This window comes from Heteronotia binoei, chromosome 1 (assembly GCF_032191835.1).
Source record: "Heteronotia binoei isolate CCM8104 ecotype False Entrance Well chromosome 1, APGP_CSIRO_Hbin_v1, whole genome shotgun sequence".
Taxonomy (NCBI): domain Eukaryota; kingdom Metazoa; phylum Chordata; class Lepidosauria; order Squamata; family Gekkonidae; genus Heteronotia; species Heteronotia binoei.
Genome location: NC_083223.1, coordinates 265,400,849 through 265,426,995, shown reverse-complemented (window position 1 = coordinate 265,426,995; position 26,147 = coordinate 265,400,849). Strand labels below are relative to the sequence as shown.

General features: G+C 50.2%; 1 protein-coding gene across 1 annotated transcript in view; it reads right to left on the bottom strand.

Moving 5' to 3' along the window:
* The window catches only part of THBS3 (thrombospondin 3), a 97,867-nt gene that overhangs the window by 25,397 nt on the left and 46,323 nt on the right, over window positions 1–26,147 (bottom strand). The window contains exons 16-21 of the mRNA XM_060255263.1: window positions 21,331–21,383; window positions 17,132–17,325; window positions 8,449–8,627; window positions 7,436–7,484; window positions 5,508–5,704; window positions 3,463–3,635 (exon numbers count right to left, since the gene is read on the bottom strand). Coding sequence (XP_060111246.1) covers window positions 3,463–3,635; window positions 5,508–5,704; window positions 7,436–7,484; window positions 8,449–8,627; window positions 17,132–17,325; window positions 21,331–21,383 — 845 coding nt within the window. The remainder of the gene's footprint in view (window positions 1–3,462; window positions 3,636–5,507; window positions 5,705–7,435; window positions 7,485–8,448; window positions 8,628–17,131; window positions 17,326–21,330; window positions 21,384–26,147) is intronic.

Genomic DNA, 26,147 nt, shown 5'->3' with positions numbered 1-26,147 from the left:
CAAACTGGCTCTCTATGCCCCGGGGAACTTCCAACATCTCACATGACCACGAGACAATACTTTTAAAGGGTTATTGCGAGTCCTACGGAAGCATTCTGCTTCACTGGGCTTGCTCTTTCTGGGTACGGACAGCCGCAGGGACCTGAGCGATGTAGCAGCAACCCCAGTCAGGTTGGGCTGATAGAAGAGACAGGAGCCAATTTTTTTTTTTCTCATGGGCATGCTGAGAAGGAGGAGAAGTTCCCAGGCCCTGAGCCTCCTCCTCCTGCTCTGCCCCCTTTTGCTTCCCCCCCACCTCCCCCCCCATTGTTCAGCTGCTTTGCATTTTAAAAGGCCTGTGGTAGGCCGAAGCATTCCAACGGGTCCTTGGGTTGCCATGGCGATGAGGACAATGGGCCTTGGGGCCCAACAAGTGAATGGTTCTTAGGGAAGGGAATGGGGTGGTGATGCTGATGGGGGGGGGGGGGGGGAGAGGACTGTGTACGATTTCCCAGAAGCCTCGGGGGCTGCACAAACATGCTCCCCCCACCCCCATCAATACACACAAACCCTGCCCACCTCTTGGGGCTGTCAACCCAGAAAGAGGGCCGGCCAGATTTTTAAACAAGGAATGGAGACTGTCAGGAGGAGGGGGACAGAGGAAGAGGCACAAAATGGAGGGCCCTTCCTAACCCCCACCTCATGCCATCAAGCTTAAGGGTGCCATGTTCTGTGGAGGTCCCTGGGGTGGAATTCTAGCAGGAGCTCCTTTGCATATTAGGGCACACACCCCTAATGTAGCCAATCCTCCAAGAGCTTACAAGGCTCTTTTTTGTAAACTCTTGGAGGACCGGCTACATCAGGGGTGTGTGGCCTAATATGCAAAGGAGCTCCTGCTAGAATTACACCCCTGGGAATTACAGAGGACCAAAGTGCATAATCTGAGGGTTGCCAACCTCCAGGTGGGTAGAAGAAAACCCAGAAGGGTTCTGTGATAACAAAAAAAAAACCTGATCCAATAAATTAGAAATTGTCAATATTCCATTATCATTCTCATACAAAATATTTTTCACAAGTCGTACCCTGACAGCAAACACTATTATAGAGTGCAAGAGAAGAACATAAATGAAGCAGTGAAGATCCTGTGAATTTAGGGGGAGGTATTTGAGTATCCTGCATTGTGCAGAGGGTTGGACTAGATGACCCTGGAGGTCCCTTCCAACTCTAGGATTCTATAAATAAACGAATTTTATAATGTCCTTCTTCTGCACTTTGCTGTCAGGGTATGACTTGTGAAAAATATTTTGTACGAGAGTGATAAGAGAATATTGACAATTTCTAATTGATTGGATCAGGTTTTCTTTTCTTTTGTGAGGCTGGTCATCACAGAACACTTCTGGGTTTTCTTCTTCTACTCTCAGCTGTGAGTCTCTGTTTGGATTACACAACTTCCAGGTGGAGCCTGGAGAACTCCTGGAATTACAACTGGTCTCCAAACTTGTTGCTGTTCAGTCGCACAATCGAGCCTGACTCTTTGCAACCCCATAGACAAAGTCACGCCAGGCCCTCCTGTCTTCCACCATCCTCTGAAGTCTGCTCAAATTCGTGATTGTTACATCAGTAACACTGTCCAGCCATCTCATCTTTTGCCGTCCACTTCTTCTTTTGCCTTCTGTCTTTCCCAGCATCAGGATCTTCTCCCTTCTCATTGGGTGGCCAAAGTATTTGAGCTCAAAGTATTTGTGCTCCAAACTACAGAAGTGTGTTCATAAGAACATAAGAGAAGCCATGTTGGATCAGGCCAGTGGCCCATTCAGTCCAACACTCTGTGTCACACAGTGGCCAATATGTGTGTGTGTATACACACACACACACATATATACACACACATACACTGTGGCTAATAGCCACTGATGGACCTCTACTCCATATTTTTATCCAATCCCCTCTTAAAGCTGGCTATGCTTATAGCCGCCGCCACCTCCTGTGGCAGTGAATTCCACATGTTAATCACCCTTTGGGTGAAGAAGTACTTCCTTTTATCCGCTTTAACCTGACTGCTCAGCAATTTCATTGAATGCCCACAAGTTCTTGTATTGTGAGAAAGGGAGAAAAGTACTTCTTTCTCTACTTTCTCCATCCCATGCATAATCTTGTAAACCTCTATCATGTCACCCCACAGTCGACGTTTCTCCAAGCTAAAGAGCCCCAAGCGTTTCAACCTTTCTTCATAGGGAAAGTGTTCCAACCCTTTAATCATTCTAGTTGCCCTTTTCTGGACTTTCTCCAATGCTATAATATCCTTTTTGAGGTGCGGTGACCGGAATTGTACACAGTATTCCAAATGAGACCGCACCATCGATTTATACAGGGGCATTATGATAATGGCTGATTTGTTTTCAATTCATTTTTGTTTATTTCCTTTGAGAACCTGCCATTCTCCCCACTTGGGAACCCAAAGCAGCTAACATCACTCCCCTCTCCTCCTTTTTTATCCTCACAACATGAGGTAAGTTAGATTGAGAGGATGTGCCTGGCCCAAGGTCACCCAGGAAGCTTCCATGGCAGAGTGGGGATTCGAACCTGGGTCTCCCAGATCCTAGTCCAACATTCTAACCGCTAGAACAAAGTTTGAGTCCAGTGGCACCTTTAAGCCCAACAAAGTTTAATTCTGGGTATAAGTTTTTGTATGCATGCATGAAAGAAATGTGCGTTCGTGCAAAAGCTTATCCTGGAATTGAACTTTGTTGGTCTTAAAGATGCCACGGGACTCAAACTTTGTTGTATTCCTTCAGACAGCTACCCACCTGACTCGAACCAGTATGCCACTCTGATTCACAGAGCTCTCAACAAATCAGAAAGTACTGGAGAAAATAGCTGCTTTGGAGGGTGGTCTCTGTAGCATTATACCCTCCCCTCTCCAAAACCCTCCTTCCCTAGGCTCCAACCCCAGTTCACCAGGAACTTCCCAACCTGGAGCCGGCAACCCTACCTGACAAGCTGCAAGCATTAAGTCAGGTAGCTCAGGTAAGTGAGCCAAACTGCGTAACACAGACGAAGAACATACCCTCCTCTATAAATAATAGCATTCGTGTTAGCCTGCCTTACGGAGCCGTTATCAAGCTAAACAATCTGCCTGAAGGCCTTTGAATAATGACATTGCTATATCATAGTTTGATAACCATATTATCATTGTTCCTATTATTGTTGGTATTATTATGCCTTTTTAAAATAATTTTTTTTAAAATTGCGTTTACAAAACTATTTATTGTACATCTCAGACCAACAACCTCCATTTTTTTGCACTCCTTCCTCCTCTCCAGTATAGCCTTGGGACTCCCTCAGAACAAAATTTCTGGCCCAGGATTTTGGAACAAGGAGGAATGCAAACCTTTCCGATGATCCTAATGAAGCACCGCTCAGGTGTCAGTGCAGGCCAAACGGTAACAATGGCAAGACAATACCTGCAGCCTGGCTCCTCACCTGATGTAGCCCACCTGAGGCCGGTGTAGGAGGCGCCAACGATAAGAGGTCTTGTCCTTCCACCCCACGTTGCGTGGGTCCTTCCAGAGCAGCCGCACGTGGTCAGGGGTGTGCCCCGTGTGCCACAAAGCGTTACGCAGGTATTCACCGGGGCCTGTGACTGACTTCACTGCCTGGCAGAGAGAAAAAAAAGCAGACTGTTCAGCATTTTACAGCCACTCTATACTTGGAATCATAGAGTAGGGAAGGGAGCTCCAGGGTCACCTAGTCCAAACCCCCTGCACGATGGAGGAAATCCACAAATACCTCCGCCTCCCACACACGCTAACCCAGCGACCCCTGCTCCATGCCCAGAAGATGGCAAAAATCCTCCAGGATCCCCAGCCAAAGCGGCCTGGAGAAAAACCGCACTCATTCCTGCAACAACAAAAAAAAGCCCTGGCAAGATGTGTCTCAGGGTCCAAATCTTCATGGCATCATATCTCTCCCAGTTTTATTACTTCAAGAGCTTAGTAGGGAATCTGTGGCACCTATGGTGCTCTCCTCTTCCGGTTTATCTCTCCGAAACCCTGTGAGCTAAGAATGATAGCCCCATGGTCACACTGCCATGAAGCTGGGCATTTGAATCAGGTCCCCATGTGACGCTCTGACCACCACACCGCACCGAAGATCCTAGGTGGTGTGATCTCTTCCTGGAGCATGGAGGGAGCATAAAAGAACCACCTGTGAAGGCAACAGCCTTTCTCTGCACGCGCTGCACTGTGAGAGGCCGACTCTCTCTCAGGGTTTTTATTTGTAGCAGGAGCTCCTTTGCCTATTAGGCCACACCCCGCCCCCTGATGTAGCCAATCCTCCTGGAGCTTATAGTAGGCCCTGTGCTAAGAGCCCTGTAAGCTTCTGGAGGATTGGCTGCATCGGTGTGTGTGTGTGTGTGTGGCGTAATATACAAAGGAGCTCCTGCTACAAACAAAAACCTTGCTGTCTCTGAACATGGAGATTCTCTTGAACCAGTGAATGAAAGAGAACTATCTATTTATTTTTGCAAATGTTAAGTCCTCCCTTTCCCAGGATATGCTCAGGGCGGATTACAACACAATCACACAGTTAACTAGAGTGGTAGTACACCAGAGGAGGCCAGCCCTGATGCAAGGAACAGCAATAAGAAGAAGACGACACTGGATTTATATTCCGTCCTCCACTCAAGAGTCTCAGAGCGGCTCACAATCTCCTTTATCTCCCTCCCCCACAACAGACACCCTGTGAGGTGGGTGGGGCTGGAGAGGGCTCTCACAGCAGCTGCCCTTTCAAGGACAACCTCTGCCAGAGCTATGGCTGACCCAAGGCCATTCCAGCAGGTGCAAGTGGAGGAGTGGGGAATCAAACCCGGTTCTCCCAGATAAGAGTCCGCACGCTTAACCACTACACCAAACTGGCTCTCTGGTTGCCAATAAGGTTGCCAATACCCAGTTGAGGGCAGGGGATCCCCTGGTTTGGAGGCCCTCCCCTTGCTTCAGGGTTATCAGAAAGTGGCGGGGGGGGAGGGGAGGGAAATGTCTGCTGGGCACTCCATTATACCCTATGGAGACTGATTCCTATATATAATGGAGAATCTGGGGCTCGGGGGGGGGCTGTTTTTTGAGGTAGAGGTACCAAAGTTTCAGCATAGTATCCAATGCCACTCCCCAAAAAGGTCCCCAAGTTTCAAAAAGATTAGACCAGGCGGTCCAATTCTACGAGCCCCAAAAGAAGGTGCCCCATCGTTCATTATTTCCAGATGGAAGGCATTTAAAAGGAACGCAGTCCCTTTAACTGTGATGGCCAGAACTCCCTTTGGAGTTCAATTATGCTTGTCACACCCTTGATCCTGGCTCCACCCCCAAAGTCACCAGAGGTTTCTTGAGTTGGACGTGGCCACCCTAAAACAGCAGAACTGCAGGGTTTTGGCCTTCTTACTTAGATGACATCTCCCATGCCTTTGCCCTTGAGAATCCTCAAATCCAGATAAAACTAGTGTGTGTTAGCCAGAAGGGGGAAAGATCTCTCACCTTCAGCTGGAGGCCCGGTTCTGCGTTGGCCCGGAAGGGCGTCCCCTGCCAGTACACCTGCTCTGTCTGCTTCCACATGACCACATAAAAGCTGGCGCTGTCCTGGTAGGCAAAGATGAATCCTGCGTAGTCGTCGTCGGTAATGGTGTTCACGTGAAAGGTGCCTTCGAAGTCGACCCCGTTAAAGGCCGTGTACCCTGCCGCAGGTTTGCAGGGAAGGGGTTAGCAAACATCCTGCCTGAAAGCGGGCAGCTACCCAGCGAGCTGCATGGGGTAGCACCAGGGCTGTTTTTGTAGAAAGTTCTCCTTTGCATATTAGGCCACACACCCCTGAAGTAGCCAATCCTCCAAGAGCTTACAGGGCTCTTAGTGCAGGGCCTACTGTTAAGTTCCAGGAGGATTGGCTACATCAGGGGTGTGTGGCCTAATATGCAAAGGAGCTCCTGCCACAAAAAAAGCCCTGGGTGGCACAATGAGAAAGACGCTGATGCCGCACCACGAGGGCACCGCTTCTTGCTAGCCATCAGTGCGAGTACCAATGAGCATTCCCCCCCACTTTGGAACGCATGCCGTTCTGTAAACCTTTGCCTACTGCGTATTCATACTGATTTTTGACAATATCGCTAGTCCCAACCTTGAGGAAGTTTCTATGAAACAAGCCATGTAAAAATAGTCGACTGCTTATTGCTGGGACCAGCTTGCCAGAACCCTTTCGGGAACGTTGGACCAATTGAAAAAGACTTCTGAATCTCCATCGGGGGCTTGAAAAGCTATTCATGACCCCTGGAGGGGCTTACGTCGATACCTTGGGGAACAGAATTCTCGAAGTAATTTTGCAAACTCACTGAAGGATATCGTGACTTCGTTTACATTTGTCTGATACTGAGCAGGAGTCCAGGAGCACCTTTAAGACTAACGAAGTTTTATTCAGAATGTGAGCTTTCGTATGAAGAAGAAGATATTGGATTTCTATCCCGCCCTCCACTCCGAAGAGTCTTAGAGCGGCTCACAATCTCCTTTACCTTCCTCCCCCACAACAGACACCCTGTGAGGTGGGTGGGGCTGGAGAGGGCTCTCACAGCAGCTGGCCTTTCAAGGACAACCTCTGCCAGAGCTATGGCTGACCCAAGGCCATGCTAGCAGGTGCAAGTGGAGGAGTGGGGAATCAAACCCGGTTCTCCCAGATAAGAGTCCGCACACTTAACCACTACACCAAACTGGCTCTCTAGTTTGGTGCTCAAGAAAAGCCCTGACTATATTTAATGTGATATATTTAATTTAGTATGCATGCGAAAGGGACGGTGGCTCAGTGGTAGAGCATCTGCTTGGGAAGCAGAAGGTCCCAGGTTCAATCCTTGGCATCTCCAAAAAAGGGTCCAGGCAAATAGGTGTGAAAAACCTCAGCTTGAGACCCTGGAGAGCCGCTGCCAGTCTGAGAAGACAATACTGATTTTGATGGACCAAGTGTCTGATTCAGTATAAGGCAGCTTCATATGTTCATCAGACAATGGAATGGGGTACAGTGAGCAGTGCTCCACAAGATCCAAGCCCATATGTTTGTTCCAAACAAGGTAGGTACACAGGGGTGGAATTTTAGCAGCTCACATTAAATATAGTCAGGGCTTTTCTTGAGCAGGAACGCACAGGAAATGGCTTGGTGCCAGGGGGTGTGGCCTAATATGCAAATGAGTTCCTGCTGGGCTTTTTCTGCCAAAAAAAGAGTCCCGGATATAGTTGTCTTTAAAAAAATTTTGGTGGCTTCATATCGTACAACTATATGTTAACAATAATGGAAAATTTCAAAGTAGGAGCATTTGTATTAGATTGTATGGATTGGTTAATTCGATGTATCGCTACTGTTCTCTTTTCTACTAAATAAAGAAGTTTTTGTTTTGTTTTTGTTTTTTTAACAAAAATGCGGTTCCTACCTACTGCCAAGCCTGGGTCACTGTTCATCGTCTGCACGATCTCCATGCCCTATGAAAGGGAAGAGAAAATAATAGCTAGAGAAAGGAAGATGCTGATAGCACCATAGAGGAGGAAGCTCTGTATAAAACATAGGCAAGTGGGCACCCAGCCCCCATGACTCCTCTGTCCAAAGATCCACACCTCTGACGCTTCTAATAAGAACATAAGAGAAGCCATGTTGGATCAGGCCAGTGGCCCATCCAGTCCAACACTCTGTGTCACATAAGAACAGAAGAGAAGCCATGTTGGATCAGGCCAATGGCCCATCCAGTCCAACACTCTGTGTCACACAGTGGCCTTGAGCAAGGGTGGCCAAACTTGCTTAACATAAGAGCCACATAGAATAAACATCAGATGTTTGAGAGCCACAAATCATGAAGGGTCAGATGTTTGAGAGGGAGGGAGGGAGGGAGGGAGGGAGGGAGGGAGGGAGGGAGGAAGGAAGGAAGGAAGGAAGGAAGGAAGGAAGGAAGGAAGGAAGGAAGGAAGGAAGGAAGGAAGGAAGGAAGGAAGGAAGGAAGGAAGGAAGGAAGGAAGGAAGGAAGGAAGGAAGGAAGGAAGGAAGGAAGGAAGGAAGGAAGGAAGTTTAAATGCATTCTCCAAGCCACCAGCTGGCTTGGCTTGCAGAAGTGATTTAAAGAGAGAAATGCCTTCTCCAAGCTGGCTGACGGGATGGTGGGGGCTTCAAGAGTCACACAATATGTGTGAAAGAGCCACATTATTATTTTATTTATTATTTCATTCGATTTATATCCCGCCCTACCCCACCGAAGCGGGCTCAGGACTCCTGAGCCACAGTTTGGCCACCCCTGGCCCAGAGCATCCCTGACAAGTGTCTGTCCCCTGACAGCTGCTTAAGGACTGCCAGTGAGGGGATAGCTTTCCCCAGGTAGAATAAATTTCCGTTTATGTGGCCTCATTTCCCATGCATGTGGAGTTTGGGGTTCCTGAAATCCAACCTGCCTCACTGTACCTGATTGAGAACCACCCAGTTGGGGTCGATCTGGGCATCACCTTCGGGATCCAGGATAACCGTCTGATATGCACGGAAGTCGGTTAGTGTCACCTCGGAACTTTCTGGGCACACGTCGATCGGATCGGCGACTGTGTCGTTGTCAAAGTCCTCCTCACATGCATCTCCTATGCCGTCGCCTGCAGGCAAGGGAAGAGTTGTGAAATACACATGGGAAAATGGTTGAGGAACCACATGATGACCACCTATGCCACACGTACAAGCATTTGCACGCACTAGAGATGCTCAGGAGTCCAGTCCCTTCCTGAAGTACCTAACCACATCGTTCTACACCATCCGCACAACATCCTCGTTAGGTCGGTTAGGCTGAGAGTGTGTGACTGGCCCAAGGTCACCCTACAAGCTACTGTGGCACAAGTGGGGATTTGAACTCAGGTCTCCCAGATCCTAGCGGCCCCGAGGCGCAGCGTGGTAAAGCAGCAGTACTGCAGTACTGTGGTCTGAACTCTCTGCTCACGACCTGAGTTCCATTCCGGCAGAAGCTGGATTCAGGTAGCCGGCCCAAGGTTGACTCAGCCTTCCATCCTTCCAAGGTCGGTAAAATGAGTCCCCAGCTTGCTGGGGGGAAAGTGTAAAAGACTGGGGAAGGCAATGGCAAACCACCCCGTAAAAAAAGTCTGCCGTGAAACGTTGTGAAAGAAACGTCACCCCAGAGTCGGAAACGACTGGTGCTTGCACAGGGGACCTTTCCTTTCCTTTTCCCCCTCCCAGAACCTAGTCTGACAGTCTAATCCAGGTGTGTCACTCATTAGTTATGAGGGCCAGATGTGACATAAATGAGACCTTGTTGGGCCAGGCTGTGTAGGTCATAAAACGTAATGCAAGGTAGCGAAGATATACACTTTATAAAGGACGCACACAAACACAATTAAAGATTTAAATTTCTTTTTTTAAAAAAAAAATAGATGCTTAAAAGGTTAGCACTCTTGCAATATTTTGTTTATTTAACAGTTTCTGATAAGTGACACTCCTTGCTCTGAATTATTGCATCAAAATCTGGGGACAACGTCTGTGCTGTAGCAACCTTGAGCATGCTGTTCAGGTGTAGTTCAGGCGTTTGTGTCTGTAAGTTGCAAATCTGCTTTTGATTTATTGACATTCATTACAGAAATCTCATGGTCAGTGCTTTGAGCCCAAGGCCCAGGGGAAAACATGAAATGGCTGGGCATTGCGACCTTTGTACATAAGTTGCTGTATGCGCTGGTCAGCCAATGGCTTTGTGTCAGAACTTGTAACTGTGATCTTTTAGCTTAGCCAAACTGTCTCCATGTTGTAACTCAAGATATTGACAGCGGTCATTGACCCAAGCCGCTTTGCTATGCTAAATATTTAGGGCGGTAAGACAGGCGGCAGAAAGTCTCTGCTTAGTATCCACAGGTGCCCTTTGAAGCCGGGCCGTTTGGCCTTCACAATAGGGGGGCATCCCTCTTAGCTGATAACGAAGGCTGGGAAAGAGACAACCGCTCGGAACCGTGTGAATCACTGTGAATTATTGTTTTATTATGCTTTGCTGTGGGCATAAAATGTAACCAACTGCCCAGAATCGCCATTACTGTTATTTTGTTTCTATAGTACTGAAGTTCTTCCAATAAAGATTCCTAACTTGTTACAAGTATTGGACTCTTCTGAAGTTCATCCAAGTTCTGACATTATAACAGTAATCCTTTTGTTTGGGCTTATCGGGACTGGCAACCTGGCCCCATGGCGGCACTGGAACCAGACAACGGAGAGCCCACTATTCCACCAGACGAAGAACCCCTCGATCCGAAGGTAACTGGCGCGAGGAGGAAAATTAAGGTCCCCGCGCCGTTCACCGTCGACGCCTTCCCCTCCCGAACCTGGAGCCCGAGGAAGTCGACGGCCGCTATGGAGGCCGCGGAGCAGCGCTACCGACTCATCACCACAGGCGGAGGAGAAGGGGACGAGGACGAGCCCAGAGACGAGGGGCTCGGAACTTACGGTGGAGGGGACCCGATCCGAACGCTGCGCAACGAGCTGTTCGATTGGGTGAGAGAGATCCACGACGAGGTCCACGCATCCCGGGTCCTGATGGCAGAAGAGATGAAACAAAACCTGGGCGCGGTCCGCGTTCAGATCCGCACGCTCCAAGGGATCGTGGCCGCGGGGCAAGCCCCAGGGGGAGGACCAGTGGGCCCGCCGGCCGGCGCACCAGCGGGACCCCCAGCAGGGGCTCCAGCGGGGCCGCCGGCTGGGTCCAACAGGACCGCCGGTCGGCCCCCTGGCGGGACCCCCCGCGGGGCCGCCGGCTGGGGCTCCGGCGGGGCCGCCGGCTGGGGCTCCAGCGGGACCGCCGGCTGGGGCTCCAGCGGGACCGCCGGTCGGCCCCCCGGCGGGACCCCCCGTGGGGCCGCCAGCAGGACCCCCGGCCGGCCCTCCGGCGGGTCCCCCGGTTGGACTACCAGCCGGGCCTCCGGCGGGACCACCAGCCCCACCACTCGGCGGACCGGTGGCCCCAGTAGCTCCGGTGGCTCCCGCTCCAGTCGCCCCGGCCGGAGGGGACGGAGGAGGCCACCGGGAGTTGAAAATCACCTACGATGGGGACGGAGACACAGTGGAATACTTCACGATCCAGTGCAACGTGTTTTTCACGCATTGGGGAGCGGGGTACCCCACGGAAGCAAGCCGCGTGGCCCACATCGCCTCCCGACTAAGGGGACCGGCCCAAAAATGGTACGTGGGACTTTACACGGGGCGGAAACCAGAACTAGCCACCGTGGCCGATTTTCTACAAGCCATGCTTCGGCAGTATGGAGACCCCCTGCGGGAAGAGAAAGCTGTCGCGGCCCTGCAAAGAATCGAGCAAGGCAACCGCACCACCCGAGAGTACGCCACCGAGTTCATGGGCTACTGTGCGGCAGCCAGGGGGTGGAATGAAGTCATGAAATACACCGCGTTCAAGAATGGCCTGAACGCAAACATCCTTGATCGGTGCTACCACCAGGGAAGACCAGATACCCTGGTGGGATGGATCCAACTGGCTGGGGAGGTAGAGACCGACCTCCAACACGTCGGGATGCGGCGCCAGCAGCAGAGCAAAAAGGCCGGAAAGCCGAGTCCCTCACCGAGCAAGACAGAAGGGAAGCGGGGCCCTACGACCTCCACCCCCTCGACAGCAGCACGAAAATGCTACCGGTGTGGAGACCCGAACCACCTGGCCGCCAATTGCCCAGGGAAACCGACTCCAACACCGCCGCCATCTAAATCGACGCCCACCGCGCCGAAGAAGAAGGGCGGACGAGCAAAGGAGCCCAGTCGGGGCACCGTCGCCACCTCCCTGGCGATTGACGAGGATATTACCACCATAGAAGAATCCAGCGAGGAGTCCTGGGACCAAGAGTCGGCGGGAAACGACAGCGACCTGCTTTAATCAGTGCCGCGAGGCAGGTCGACAAAACGCCGGCACTACTGACGGTGAGAGTTACCGGGGGGCTATTGTTCATGGCAGTCACCCTTTTGAACCCTAACCTAAAAAGATTCATGCACGCCCGGGCCTTAATTGACTCTGGGTGCACTCGGGACATCATTACCCCCCGCTTAGTAGAAGCGCTGGGACTAGCCACGGCCCCCCTCCCGCACCCCATTCAATTTGAGCAAATGGACGGGACGCCAATGCGGGGGGAACCTTGCACCCAAGAGACCCAGGCCATCCCCGTGGGGACTGAAGAACACTGGGGGGTGGAGGCATTTGTCATAGCCCCTTCTTGCTCGTTCGACGTGGTGGTGGGATCAGGATGGCTAGCAAGACACCAACCGGACATTCGATGGGCAGAGCAAATAGTGCGGTTCCCGGATTGGCGGTGCGAGCACCACCACTGGAAACCGGAGTGGGGCCCGAAAGCACCCCCGCAGAACGAAAGACTCTGTCTCACCCTCGAGGAAATAGGATCGATTCCCAAAGAGTACAGGGACTTAAGGAAAGCATTTAGCGAGAGGGAGGCGGACGAACTCCCCCCTCATCGCCCCACGGACTGTGCCATTGAACTCATTCCGGGGCAAGCGCTACCGAAAGCAAAACTGTACTCTATGGGCTGGGCAGAAAAAGAGGAGCTGAGGAAATTTATTGACAAAAATCTGAAACGGGGTTTCATCCGGCCAGCTACCGCCCCCCATGCCGCCCCAGTATTGTTTCGCAAGAAGAAGGATGGGGGGCTTAGACTTTGCACAGATTTTCGCGGGATAAACGGGATTTCGATGTCTAATGCTTATCCGATCCCGTTGATAAGAGACCTCCTAAACACTGTGGCCGAGGGCAAGATCTTTACTAAGCTCGATCTCAGAGACGCGTATTTCCGCGTACGGATTAAAGAAGGAGACGAGTGGAAGACAGCGTTCAACACGCCTATGGGACAGTTTGAATACCTAGTCATGCCATTTGGGCTACAAGGCGCACCGGGGGTTTTTATGAACTTTATAAATGAAGTGTTGAGAGAATTTCTGTTCAAGGGGGTGGTGGTGTACCTTGATGACATCATTATCTATTCGAAAGATCTTGAGTCCCATGTGCCTCTTGTGAGAAAAGTACTGGCGACCCTTTGTAAGAACAAACTGTATGCTAAACTGTCTAAATGTGAGTTCCACAAGACGGAACTAGACTATCTGGGATTCCGAGTGTCAGGGGAAGGGCTGGCAATGGACCCCGCCAAAATTCAAGCTGTTCTAGATTGGGAACCGCCCCGAACCCGACGGCAATTACAATCTTTCATCGGGTTCGCAAATTTCTACCGCGGGTTCATTAAGGGGTTCGCCCGGGTGCTGCTCCCCCTCACGGAGCTCCTAAAAACGAAGGGGAAGGGGGAGGCGGCGAAAAAACCCGGGGCGCGCCTAACTTGGACCCCCGAGTGCCACCGGGCGTTCCAAGAACTGAAACAACTCTTCACCTCTGAACCAATATTGGCCCACCCGAATGAATTGAAACCCTTCGTGGTGTAATGCAACGCCTCCGACGTCGCCGTGGGAGCCATATTGATGCAGAGGAACGAAGAGGGGGAACTGCGTCCTTGCGCCTACATCTCACACAAATTCTCAAACGAGCAAAGGAACTGGTCAGTGTGGGACAAAGAGGCTTTTGCTGTAATGTTCGCCTTGAAAACCTGGAGATCCTGGTTAGAGGGAGCACGAGTCCCCTTTGAGATTTGGACCGATCACAAAAACTTGGAGGCTCTCACAGGTCGCCGCAAACTGACCGCGAAACAAATTCGGTGGGCGGGCTTCTTTGCCAAATTTGACTTTGTGCTGAAGCACATCCCCGGCACAAAAAACTTTTTAGCCGATGCACTGTCACGCATGCCCCAGCACGAAAGTCAGAGGGAGGAAGTGATCGACTCTCTCATCCCACCGTCCGCTATTGCGGGAGGGGTCACTACCCGTTCAGGGAAAACAACCGGGGCCCCAGAAACACCACAGCAGGAGCGCTTCGCCTCGGAAGCAGACTTAGAAGGCGCAGACCGCCCAGATGGGCTAGAGCAAGGAGAGGGGGGACTTTGGTTCCACAAAGGGAAAATCTATGTGCCTAAATCCATGAGGAAGGAAGTGCTAGAAAAATGCCATTCCAATCGCCTGGCAGGCCACTTTGGGTATGTGAAAACACTCCACCTTATCACACGACAATTTTGGTGGCCAAAGCTAAAGAGAGATGTTTCTGAATTCGTACTAGCCTGCCCTACCTGCATCATGTCCAAACGTAGAGGGGGTAAACCCCCCGGACACCTCGTCCCTCTCCCCACGGCTAGCCGACCCTGGGCTGTGGTGTCCATGGACTTTATAGTGGAATTACCCCCCTCGCAAGGGAAAACGGTAATATTGGTAGTAGTGGATACTTTCTCAAAACAAGCCCACTTCATCCCTTGCAAGAAATTGCCCACCGCCAAAAAACTGGCCCAGCTTTTCTTCAATCACGTGGTCCGCCTACACTCATTCCCCGAAAAGGTCATTAGTGACCGCGGGCCACAGTTCGTTGCCAACTTCTGGCGGGAGTTTTGCAAGTTAGCTGGCATCGAACAAGGACTTAGCTCAGCCTACCACCCACAAACGGACGGACAGACGGAGAGGGTGAACGGGCTTCTCGAGCAATATTTAAGGTGTTACATCAATTACCAACAAACAAACTGGGTGGAGCTACTGCCCTTCGCAGAATATGGGTACAATAACAGCCTCCATAGTTCCACCAAAACCTCCCCTTTCCAAATAGTCAACGGCTACGAGGGGAAACCTTTTCCAAACCTCCCCCTTCCGGCAGGGCCTAAAGAGCCCACGTCCTGCCTCCAGTGGTGGGAGGGGATAAGGGGAGGGTGGAAAGTGATTCAGGAAAACCTGGAAGAGGCAAAGAAGGAATACAAACGGTACTTTGACAAAAAGCATGCCCCTCAATGGGACATGAAGGAGGGAGACACAGTGTTCCTATCCACAAAAAATTTGCCCCTTCCACAGGGATGCCGGAAGCTCGCACTTAAGTATCTGGGGCCATTTAAGATAAAGAAGGTGATCAACAAAGTAACTGTCGAGCTAGAGTTGCCAAAATCCCTCAGTAAGATCCACCCTGTTTTTCATTGCAGCCTTCTTCGCAAGGATCCTGGAGCTACGCCATTCCATCCCCGCCCCCCGGAACCGCCGCCGACATTAGTGAAGGGTCAGAGTCACCATGAGGTGTTAGATATTCTAGACTCAAAGATCCGGAGGGGGGCGTTGTACTACCTTATTAGGTGGAAGTATTTTCCCCCTAGCTGTGATGAATGGGTCAAAGCCACCGATGTATCTGCTCCGCAACTGCTGAAAAAATTTCACCTACTGTACCCACACAAGCCCAAGGCGACGAGCTTAGGGGGGGCAGTATGTCAGAACTTGTAACTGTGATCTTTTAGCTTAGCCAAACTGTCTCCATGTTGTAACTCAAGATATTGACAGCGGTCATTGACCCAAGCCGCTTTGCTATGCTAAATATTTAGGGCGGTAAGACAGGCGGCAGAAAGTCTCTGCTTAGTATCCACAGGTGCCCTTTGAAGCCGGGCCGTTTGGCCTTCACAATAGGGGGGCATCCCTCTTAGCTGATAACGAAGGCTGGGAAAGAGACAACCGCTCGGAACCGTGTGAATCACTGTGAATTATTGTTTTATTATGCTTTGCTGTGGGCATAAAATGTAACCAACTGCCCAGAATCGCCATTACTGTTATTTCGTTTCTATAGTACTGAAGTTCTTCCAATAAAGATTCCTAACTTGTTACAAGTATTGGACTCTTCTGAAGTTCATCCAAGTTCTGACACTTTGCTCTGTAGCTCCTTTGTGATTAAGAAAGCCTGGTAAAGCAAACTGTGATGCAGAAGGAAGCAAGAGAGAAAGAAGGAAGTAAATGACAGTGAGTTGCTCATGGGCCTGATAGGAGCCCTTCGGGGAACTGACTCATCCCTTGGGCTGCATGTTTGAAACCCCTGATTTAAATCCTTGTGATTCAGTTTTTGTGCATGCATTTTAGCATTAGTTTGTTGAAAGAAAGGGAATGGAAAGGAACTCAGGCAAAAGGGAAACGCCCCTGTGTAATAGGCCACAGTAGGGCTACCAAGCCCCTAGTCCAGGCAGGGGTTTCCCCGCCTGGGAGGTTCCCAACCCACCATGCCAACATTAGGCTGGTGGCGGAAACCTCCCCCTATGTCGCCTGTGCAATGACGTCACCTAGAAGTGACGTCATCGTGACAGCGCGCATCGGCCACTCTAGTCATTTCCAGGAAAACTCTATGGTTTCCCCGAATGCTCTAGCGATTTGGGAGGGAAAACTCTATGGTACAATAGGTACCATAGAGCAGGGGTGGCCAACGGTAGCTCTCCAGATGTTTTTTGCCTACAACTTCCATCAGCCCCAGTCATTGGCCATGCTTGCTGGGGCTGATGGGAATTGTAGGCAAAAAACATCTGGAGAGTTACCATTGGCCACCTCTGCTTAGAGTTTCCCCTTCCCAAATGGCTAGAGCGTCCAGGAAAACCATAGAGTTTTCCTGGAAATGCCTACAGTGGCCGCGCGCAGCATCACCGATGCGATGATGTCACTTCCAGGTGTTGCTCGCATGCATGCTTTGTGCGCGTGCTTAAGTCCCCCGCTCTGGGAAGCACAGGACTTGGCAACCCTAGGCCACAGCAAGTAAATTAAATGTGAATATGTCATGTAAGATGTACTTCTATTTTTGTGAGTAAAATTTCTTTCTCTTGTCACCACTGGAGTCAGATCATCTTTGCAGTTTGTTTGAACAGCATTTCCCCCCTTAACTGGGAAGCTTGAAGGATCAGGGATACTGTGAAAAAGCTTCTGTCCTCCAAGACAAATTTTGAATATGTGCGTGTGTGTGAAACATTTTAACCCAATAGTTGCGCACCACTGGTTTAACTTTTTTGCAGACTTTCTTCAAAATCCAAGTCACCTGATTTTCATGGGAAGAACCTGGCTGGGGAAAAGAGAAACCAGTCCCAGAAGACTCCCAGGCTTGTTTCCACTAGGGAAACAAAACCAGAACAGGGATATTCAGTATTCTGATCAAACAAGCCAGCTTTCAGATCAACGGAGCAAAGTTCTGTGCAATGTCAGAATCTAGAACCCTCCCTCCTCCTTCAGTACTCACTGTCTGAATCCTTCTGGTTGGGGTTGCCCACCAGGCGGCAGTTGTCGGGGCCGGGGGGCACGTAATCGGGGATGCCGTCGTTGTCGTCATCGTTGTCACATTCGTCCCCCAACCCATCGTTGTCCGAGTCCAGCTGAGAGCTGTTGGGGATCTCCGCACAGTTGTCTTTGGTGTCCTGATGCCCGTCACCATCGCTGGACAAGACGAGAAGGAGCAGTGTGAGTGAGGCGAAGGGGGTATGCGCAAAAGGAGCCCTCCTGGAATCATTGGGGGGCGGGGAGCGGAGAGCAGTCTACTGAGATTTTGCTAGGAACAAGTTTCTAGTAATTTCTGTTGCAAAGATAGGGAATAAGAACATAAGAGAAGCCATGTTGGATCAGGCCAATGGCCCATCCAGTCCAACACTCTGTGTCACACAGTGGCCATAAGAACAGAAGAGAAGCCATGTTGGATCAGGCCAATGGCCCCATCCAGTCCAACACTCTGTGTCACACAGTGGCCATAAGAACATAAGAGAAGCCATGTTGGATCAGGCCAACGGCCCATCCAGTCCAACACTCTGCGTCACACAGTGGCCATAAGAACATAAGAGAAGCCATGTTGGATCAGGCCAATGGCCCATCCAGTCCAACACTCTGTGTCACACAGTGGCCATAAGAACAGAAGAGAAGCCATGTTGGATCAGGCCAATGGCCCATCCAGTCCAACACTCTGTGTCACACAGTGGCCATAAGAACATAAGAGAAGCCATGTTGGATCAGGCCAACGGCCCATCCAGTCCAACACTCTGTGTCACACAGTGGCCATAAGAACATAAGAGAAGCCATGTTGGATCAGGCCAATGGCCCATCCAGTCCAACACTCTGTGTCACACAGTGGCCATAAGAACAGAAGAGAAGCCATGTTGGATCAGGCCAATGGCCCCATCCAGTCCAACACTCTGTGTCACACAGTGGCCATAAGAACATAAGAGAAGCCATGTTGGATCAGGCCAATGGCCCATCCAGTCCAACACTCTGTCTTACACAGTGGCCATAAGAACATAAGAGAAGCCATGTTGGATCAGGCCAATGGCCCATCCAGTCCAACACTCTGGGTCACACAGTGGCCATAAGAACATAAGAGAAGCCATGTTGGATCAGGCCAATGGCCCATCCAGTCCAACACTCTGTGTCACACAGTGGCCATAAGAACATAAGAGAAGCCATGTTGGATCAGGCCAATGGCCCATCCAGTCCAACACTCTGTGTCACACAGTGGCCAAAAAAATTATATAGCCGATGGTAGCTCTCCAGATGTTTTTTGCCTACAACTCCCATCAGCCCCAGCTATTGGTCATGCTGGCTGGGGCTGATGGGAGTTGTAGGCAAAAAAAAAATGGAGAGCTACCGCTGGCCACCCCTGTGATAGTGTGTTTAATGATGGCTGCCTGTTCATTCCGTATCAAATTTTGCTGTTCAGTTGTTACTACTAGGCAGGGCCTTTTTTTCTAGCAGGAGCTCCTCTGCATATTAGGCCACGCTTCCCTGATGTAGTCAATCCTCCGGGAGCTTACAGTAGGCCCTGTGCTTAGAGCTCTTGGAGGATTGGCTACATCAGGGGGGCGTGGCCTAATATGCAGAGGAGCTCCTGCTAGAAAAAGAGCCCTGCAAGTACTAGGTGTTCTTTCCTCTCACTTTGACACAGAGAAAACCCATATCTTTCTGCATTATACTTCTAAGGATGCCGGTCACAGCTGCTGGCGAAACGTCAGGTACTACTATGCCAAGACCACGGCCATACAGCCTGGAAAACCTACAACAACTAATGAATTCTGGCTGTGAAAGCTTTTGACAACGTATCTTCCTGTTAAGACTTCAGAAACCAGACAAGAAGCACACTAAGATTCTCATGGGTCACCAAGATAGAGCCCTGAGTAGCTGTTTTGCCTTACCCGTTGACTAACATGAAATGTTTGTGAATTGTTGTCAAGTAGAAGCCCACTTATGGTGATCCCATAGAAGAAGAAGATATTGGATTTATATCCCGCCCTCCACTCCGAAGAGTCTCAGAGCGGCTCACAATCTTCTTTACCTTCCTTCCCCACAACAGACACCCTGTGAGGTGGGTGGGGCTGAGAGGGCTCTCACAGCAGCTGCCCTTTCAAGGACAACCTCTGCCAGAGCTCTGGCTGACCCAAGGCCATGCTAGCAGGTGCAAATGGAGGAGTGGGGAATCAAACCCGGTTCTCCCAGATAAGAGTCCGCACACTTCACCACTACACCAAACTGGCTCTCCAGGGCCGGCCTGCCCTCTAGGCAAACTAAGCGGTTGCCAAGGGCGCTGGCAGGGTGGGGGCGCCGAATTCGGCCCTCTCTCTCACCCCACGCCCTAAACAACCCCCTAGTTTGCCTCTTCCTCCCCCCGCCCGTTCCCCTCCTCCGTAGTTTGCCTACTCCCCATCCCTTCTTATACTCTGCTTGCCCATCCCACCTCTTCCCCGTCCCTTCTTGTCCTCCACTCACCTGTCCTGCCTCCTCCCCAATTCCCTTAATCTTCCGTCAGCCCTGCCTCCTCCCTGTCCACCATGCGGGTGGTGGGGTGCAGCGCCGCAGGACACCGCCAGGGAGGGGGGCACCGGGGGTCGAGTCAGCCTGGGCGCCATGCACCCCAGGGCCAGCCCTATCCGTAGGGTTTTCGAGGCATGAGTCATTCAGAGGTGGTTTGCCATGGTCTGCCTCTGGCCTTGGACTTCTTTGGAGGTCCCCCATCCAAATACTTACCAGGGCCAACCTTGCTAAGCTTCTGAGATCTGACAAGATAAAACTAGCCTGGGCTTTCCATGAAATATGAGCCATACAAATAATCTGCATAATCTATGTAGCCTGCAGAATTCAACTTGGCATCGCAAAGAATTCTGAGAGGTTAATTTCATGAGCACGTCCTTTAAAAAATTTGTATGTGTGTGTGTCTGCATGCCTGAAAAACATGGCGACTTCTGGCAACCCCTACTGGGGACAGTGAGGATGTTCAGAAAAGTGGCTTGATACAGCCCGCCCCTGCCTTCCAGTTCTGGTATTCCAAGGAGGTCTCCCATCCAAGTACTTGCCAGAGTTGGCCCTGCTTTAGTTTCTGAGATCTGACCATTTCATGAGCACTTTCAATTTCATACAGCACTGTTAGAGAGGTCAGAGTGCTTCATATGCAATATATCAGTAATCCTCACAACAGTTTTGCAGGGTAGGCCAATATGCTTATTCCAGAGGGACTGAGGGTGAGTGGTTTCCATAAGAGCACATAGTAAGTTCGTAGCAAAGATGAAATTCAAACCAGGTTCTTCCATGTTCATAGCTCAGTCCCTTGACCACTGTGTTATACCAGTGTATCAATCAGTCTTAGCAGGAGGTACATATAGCTCGAATTTAAGAAGAAGAAGAAGAAGACATTGGATTTATACCCCGCCCTCCACTCTGAATCTCAGAGTCTCACAGCGGCTCACAATCTCCTTTATCTTCCCGTCCCACAACAGACATCCTGTGAGGTGGGTGAAGATGAAGAAGACATTGGATTTATACCCCGCCCTCCACTCTGAATCTCAGAGTCTCACAGCGGCTCACAATCTCCTTTATCTTCCCGTCCCACAACAGACATCCTGTGAGGTGGGTGAAGATGAAGATATTGGATTTATATCCCGCCCTCCACTCCGAAGAGTCTCAGAGCGGCTCACAATCTCCTTTACCTTCCCCCCCCCCCCACAACAGACACCCTGTGAGGTGGGTGGGGCTGGAGAGGGCTCTCACAGCAGCTGCCCTTTCAAGGACAACCTCTGCCAGAGCTATGGCTGACCCAAGGCCATGCTAGCAGGTACAAGTGGAGGAGTGGGGAATCAAACCCGGTTCTCCCAGATAAGAGTCCGCACACTTAACCACTACACCAAACTGGCTGTGAGGGCTCTCACAGCAGCTGCCCTTTTAAGGACAACTCCTACGAGAGCTATGGCTGACCCAAGGCCATTCCAGCAGATGCAAGTGGAGGAGTGGGGGATAAAACCTGGTTCTCCCAGGTAAGAGTCCGCACACTTAACCACTACACCAAACTGGCTCTCAACTTTAGGTTCCCTTTTGTTTGCCTCCTTGATGGAAGATAAGACTCATGTTACAAAATAAGTCAACACTGACAAGAAAATATTTTCCCATGCTTTGAGTTAGCATCATACTTACCTGTCCTGGTTGGTGTCACACACGTCACCCACCAAGTCACTGTCTACATCTGTCTGAAAGACAGCAGGGGCTCAGGTGAGCAAAGGATCTCGAGCATTGCAAAAAAAAACCCCTCCCCCCATGCAATCTGCTTTTGACCGAAATGAAATTTCCCACCGATTCAGTTTCTAAGGTTTCTATTTGATTTCCCACCCTGACCCTTCCGTTTCATTAGATTTCCAATTCTGCTGTTCCAAATGTTATCGATTTAACTCGTTTAGTCATTTAGTTTTCTTTCTAAAAAAAAAAGCAATGAAGCCTCGTTGACATTTTTTAAACATAATGTGGACACATCTAACATATTTAAAAATCAGTAAACTTATTTTTAAAGGAAAGTCAGTATATATTTTATACTTTTAGTAATAAAAGAGCCCCGTGGCGCAGAGTGGTAAAGCTGCAGTACTGCAGTCCTAAGCTCTGCTCTGCGCACAACCTGAGTTCGATCCCGGCGGAAACTGGGTTTTCAGGTAGCTGGCTCGAGGATGACTTAGCCTTCCATCCTTCCGAGGTCGGTAAAAGGAGTCCCCAGCTTGCTAGGGGGAAAGTGTAGAGGACTGGGGAAGGCAATGGCAAACAACCCCGTAAAAAAAAGTCTGCCGTGAAAACGCTGTGATGTGACGTCACCCCAGAGTCAGAAATGATTGGTGCTTGCACAGGGGACTGCCTTTACCTTTACTTTTAGTAATATTGGATATATTTATTTTAATGGTTCTGTTTTATAACTTTTGCACCCGTGTATGCTGTCTGGCTTCGTACTGTAATACTGATTGATTGAATTAACATATTTAAACATCCTCTGTGCTGGAGTACTGCCACAGTTTCGGTTAATCACAAAATTCAGTTAATCCACAAAATTTGATGAAACTGCGAGCCATTTCCAGTTAGGATTGCTTGCTGGAGACTCTCTACTTCCCCGCGATTCATCTGAGCTCTGGCCAGCTCCTTAACTCTTCATCCACCTTCATCTGCATGGAACATAGAATTCAATTTGCAAAGGTTCCTCTCCCAGATGGTCTTAGCCAAAGGGCAACCAGGGCAACTGCACAGGGCCCTGCACTGAGGAATGGGAGCTGACCAAAGGGGGAGGGAAGAAGAAAAGTGTGCGATTGCAATAAAAAAGGCCAACGCCATGCTGGGAATTATTAGGAAGGGAACTGAAAACAAATCAGCCAGTATCATAATGCCCCTGTATAAATCGATGGTACGGTCTCATTTGGAGTAGTGTGTGCAATTCTGGTCGCCGCACCTCAAAAAGGATATTATAGCACTGGAAAAAGTGCAGAAAAGGGCAACTAGAATGAGTAAAGGTTTGTAACGCTTTCCCTATGAAGAAAGGTTAAAACGCTTGGGGCTCTTTAGCTTGGAGAAACGTCGACTGCGGGGTGACATGATGGAGGTTTACAAGATAATGCATGGGATGGAGAAAGTAGAGAAAGAAGTCCTTTTCTCCCTTTCCCACAATACAAGAACTTGTGGGCATTCAATGAAATTGCTGAGCAGTGTAGTCAAGGGCTCAGTGAGGACTCCTCAGGAGAAGTGGAGTCCCTGTACATAAGAGAACATAAAACATAAGAGAAGCCATGTTGGATCAGCCCAATGGCTCATCACTCTGTGTCACAGTGGCCAAAAAACCCAAGAGCCATCAGGAGGTCCACCAGTGGGGCCAGGACACTAGAACTCCTCACACTGTTGCCCCTCCGAAGCACCAAGAATACAGAGCATCACTTGCCCCAGACAGAGAGTTCCAAGGATACGCTATAGCTAATAGCCACTGATGGACCTCTGCTCCAGATGTTGATCCAATCCCCTCTTAAAGCTGGCTATGCTTGTAGCCACCGCCACCTCCTGTGGCAGTGAATTCCATGTGTTAATCACCCTTTGGGTGAAGAGGTTTTATCTGTTCTAACCTGACTGCTCAGCAATTTCATTCTCGTATTGTGAGAAAGGGAGAAAAGTACTTCTTTCTCTACCTTCTCTATCCCATGCATAATCTTGTAAACCTGCAGCCAGTTCTGAGCCAGCAGAAGCCAGCAGGCAGGAAGACTAGCTACAGGCTGGTCAGGATCCACAGCCAACTCCTGCTGCAGAGCCACCGACAGTCTCCAGTAGGGTTGCCAAGTCCAATTCAAGAAATATCTGAGGACTTTGAGGGTGGAGCCAGGAGACATTGGGGGTGGAGCCAGGATGTGACAAGCATGATTGAACTCTGAGGGGAGTTCTGGCCATCACATTTAAAGGGACCGCACATCTTTTAAATGTCTTCCCATCCTTGGAAATAATGAAGGATGGGGCACCTTCTCTGGGGGTCCATACAATTGGACCCCCTAGCCCAATCTTTTTGAAACTTAAAGGGTGTTTTGAGGAGACGCACCAGATGCTATGCTGAAAATCTGGTGCCTCTACCTCAAAAACAGCCTCCTGAGAGCCCCAAATACCCTCTGATCAATTATCCATTATACCCTATGGGAATCGGCCTCCATAGTGCTCAACAGACATTTCCCTCCCCCCCCCCCCACACTTTCTGATGACCCTGAAGCGGGGGGAGGGCCTCCAAATCAGGGGATCCCCTGTCCCCACCTGGGGATTGACTGGTTCTCTCACTCATGCAAATTAAACCCTGCAGCCGCTGTGGCCGGACCTGCCTGTCCCACATTGGTCTTGTCAGCCACCAGCGAGCCTGCAGCAAACGTGGACTATTGCACCCTTCTTAAATCTTCGTTCGCGAAGCCAAGCCGAGAGAGAAGCAGGTTGATGCGAGCAGTTGCCTTAGCACGGGTTCCTGATTCAAGAACACGCGGCCAGTGGAAGCGGCAAATGAAACACGAATTAAACCTGGGACTTGTGTAGCCGCACCTGTTGAATAGAGGACTGCTCCCCCAGGATTGATTCAAGGATATAAAGTACCATCTGCGTCTACCAGCAAGAGGGATATAAAGACAGCAGGATTTGGTACCTATTATTTGTAGCATCCGGTTTGGATCTTATTTGCAATAGAGCCTTTGTTTGAGGACTGTGGACTCTTTTAAGTTATAGTTACTGGGTTAAGAGCATTTGATGTGAGCCATAATAAGTGATGCATGAGTAGAAATGTAAAGCATTTATCTGAAGCACGTAATTTACACAGTGTTTTGTTGTTTTCTTATCAATCTGTACACTGTGGTTTCCAGTTTGCGCACCTGGGGACTGGCAACCTTAGTCTTCAGCCCTGACTCAACAGGTGTCACAAAGCGGGAGACCGGGGAGGGCCTTCTACTGGCTGCCACCACTCTGGCAAGGGTCTGCCACGGAGGGCCCGGAGCACCCATCTGACCCCTATATATCTTCCTTCTTAGCAAACTCCTCCTATCTGTGACCGAAGAGACATGAAGACCCAGGCGGTAGAACAACAACAGGTTTATTATAAGTGCTCAAAACAAGAGCGGTTTGTAAAAACTTTTAGTGCAACAGTGAATATGAAAACAGTAAAGGTTGGTGCAACGAAACAAAAGCCCCAATGTGACTAGCTGGACGTTCCCTTCTTCTAGGGTTGCTAAGACCAATTCAAGAAATATCTGGGGACTTTGGGGGTGGAGCCAGGAGACTTTGGGGGTGGAGCCAGGAGACATTAGGGGTGGGGCCAAGATCAAGACTATGACAAGCATAATTGAACTCCAAAGGGAGTTCTGGCCATCACATTTAAAGGGACGGCACACCTTTTCAATTCCTCCCTTCCATAGGAAATAATGAAGGATAAGGGCACCTTCTTTTGGGGCTCATAGAATTGGACCCCCTGGTCCAATCTTTTTGAAACTTGGGGGGTATTTTGGGGAGAGGCACTAGATGCTGTACTGAAAATTTGGTGCCTCTACCCCAAAAAACAGCCCCCCCCCCCGAGCCCCAGATACCCGCGGATCAATTCTCCATGATTTTCTATGGGAATAAATCTCCATAGGGAATAACAGAGTTCCCAGAAGACATTTCCCTCCCCTCCCCCCGCTTTCGGATGATCCTGAAGTGGGGGGAGGGTCTCCAAACCGGGGGATCCCCTGCCACCACCTGGGGATTGGCAACCCTACCTTCTTCTAATTTCAAACCTCTCCAGAGAGAACCACCTTGGCTGTAGTTTGGCCTATATATGCTTTCCTCCCAGGCCCCACCCCTTTGGACAATTTTTCCCTCCAAAACTGCTGCCCACCCAATCAGAGGGCCAGAAGGGATCCTGGGAAATGTAGGCCCTGTAGCTACTCCTACACAGGCTTCCCTGGAGCCTATAGGCCTCACTAAGCCTAGGATCATGATAAGGTTGCCAAGTCCCTTGGAGCCTCTGGCGGGGGACTTTCCTCATGCGAGTGACGTCATTGCACCAGTGACATCGAGCGGCAGCCATTCTAGGGAAAACTCTATGGGTTTCCTGGACACTCCAGCCATTTAGAAGGGAAAAACTCTATGGTACCTATTGTACCATAGAGTTTTCCCTCCCAAATGGTTAGAGCATCTGGGAAAACCATAGTGTTTTCCCGGAAATGCCTAGACTGGCCACCATGCAACGTTGCCAGCGTGATGACGTCACTTCCAAGTGATGTCATAGCGCCGGCGATGTCGGAGGAGGTTCCCCACATTGGACCGACGGGTTGGGAACCTCCCAGGCAGGGGAAGCCCTGCCTAGTCCGGGGGCTTGGCAGCCCTAGATCATGACAATAGGTGACATTCAGTTAATTATTCCCAGCCCTCCAGTATCACCTACACCCTTTGAGCACTGTAGACAGAGGCTCTGAGACTGCACCCCAGGACAGCCTACC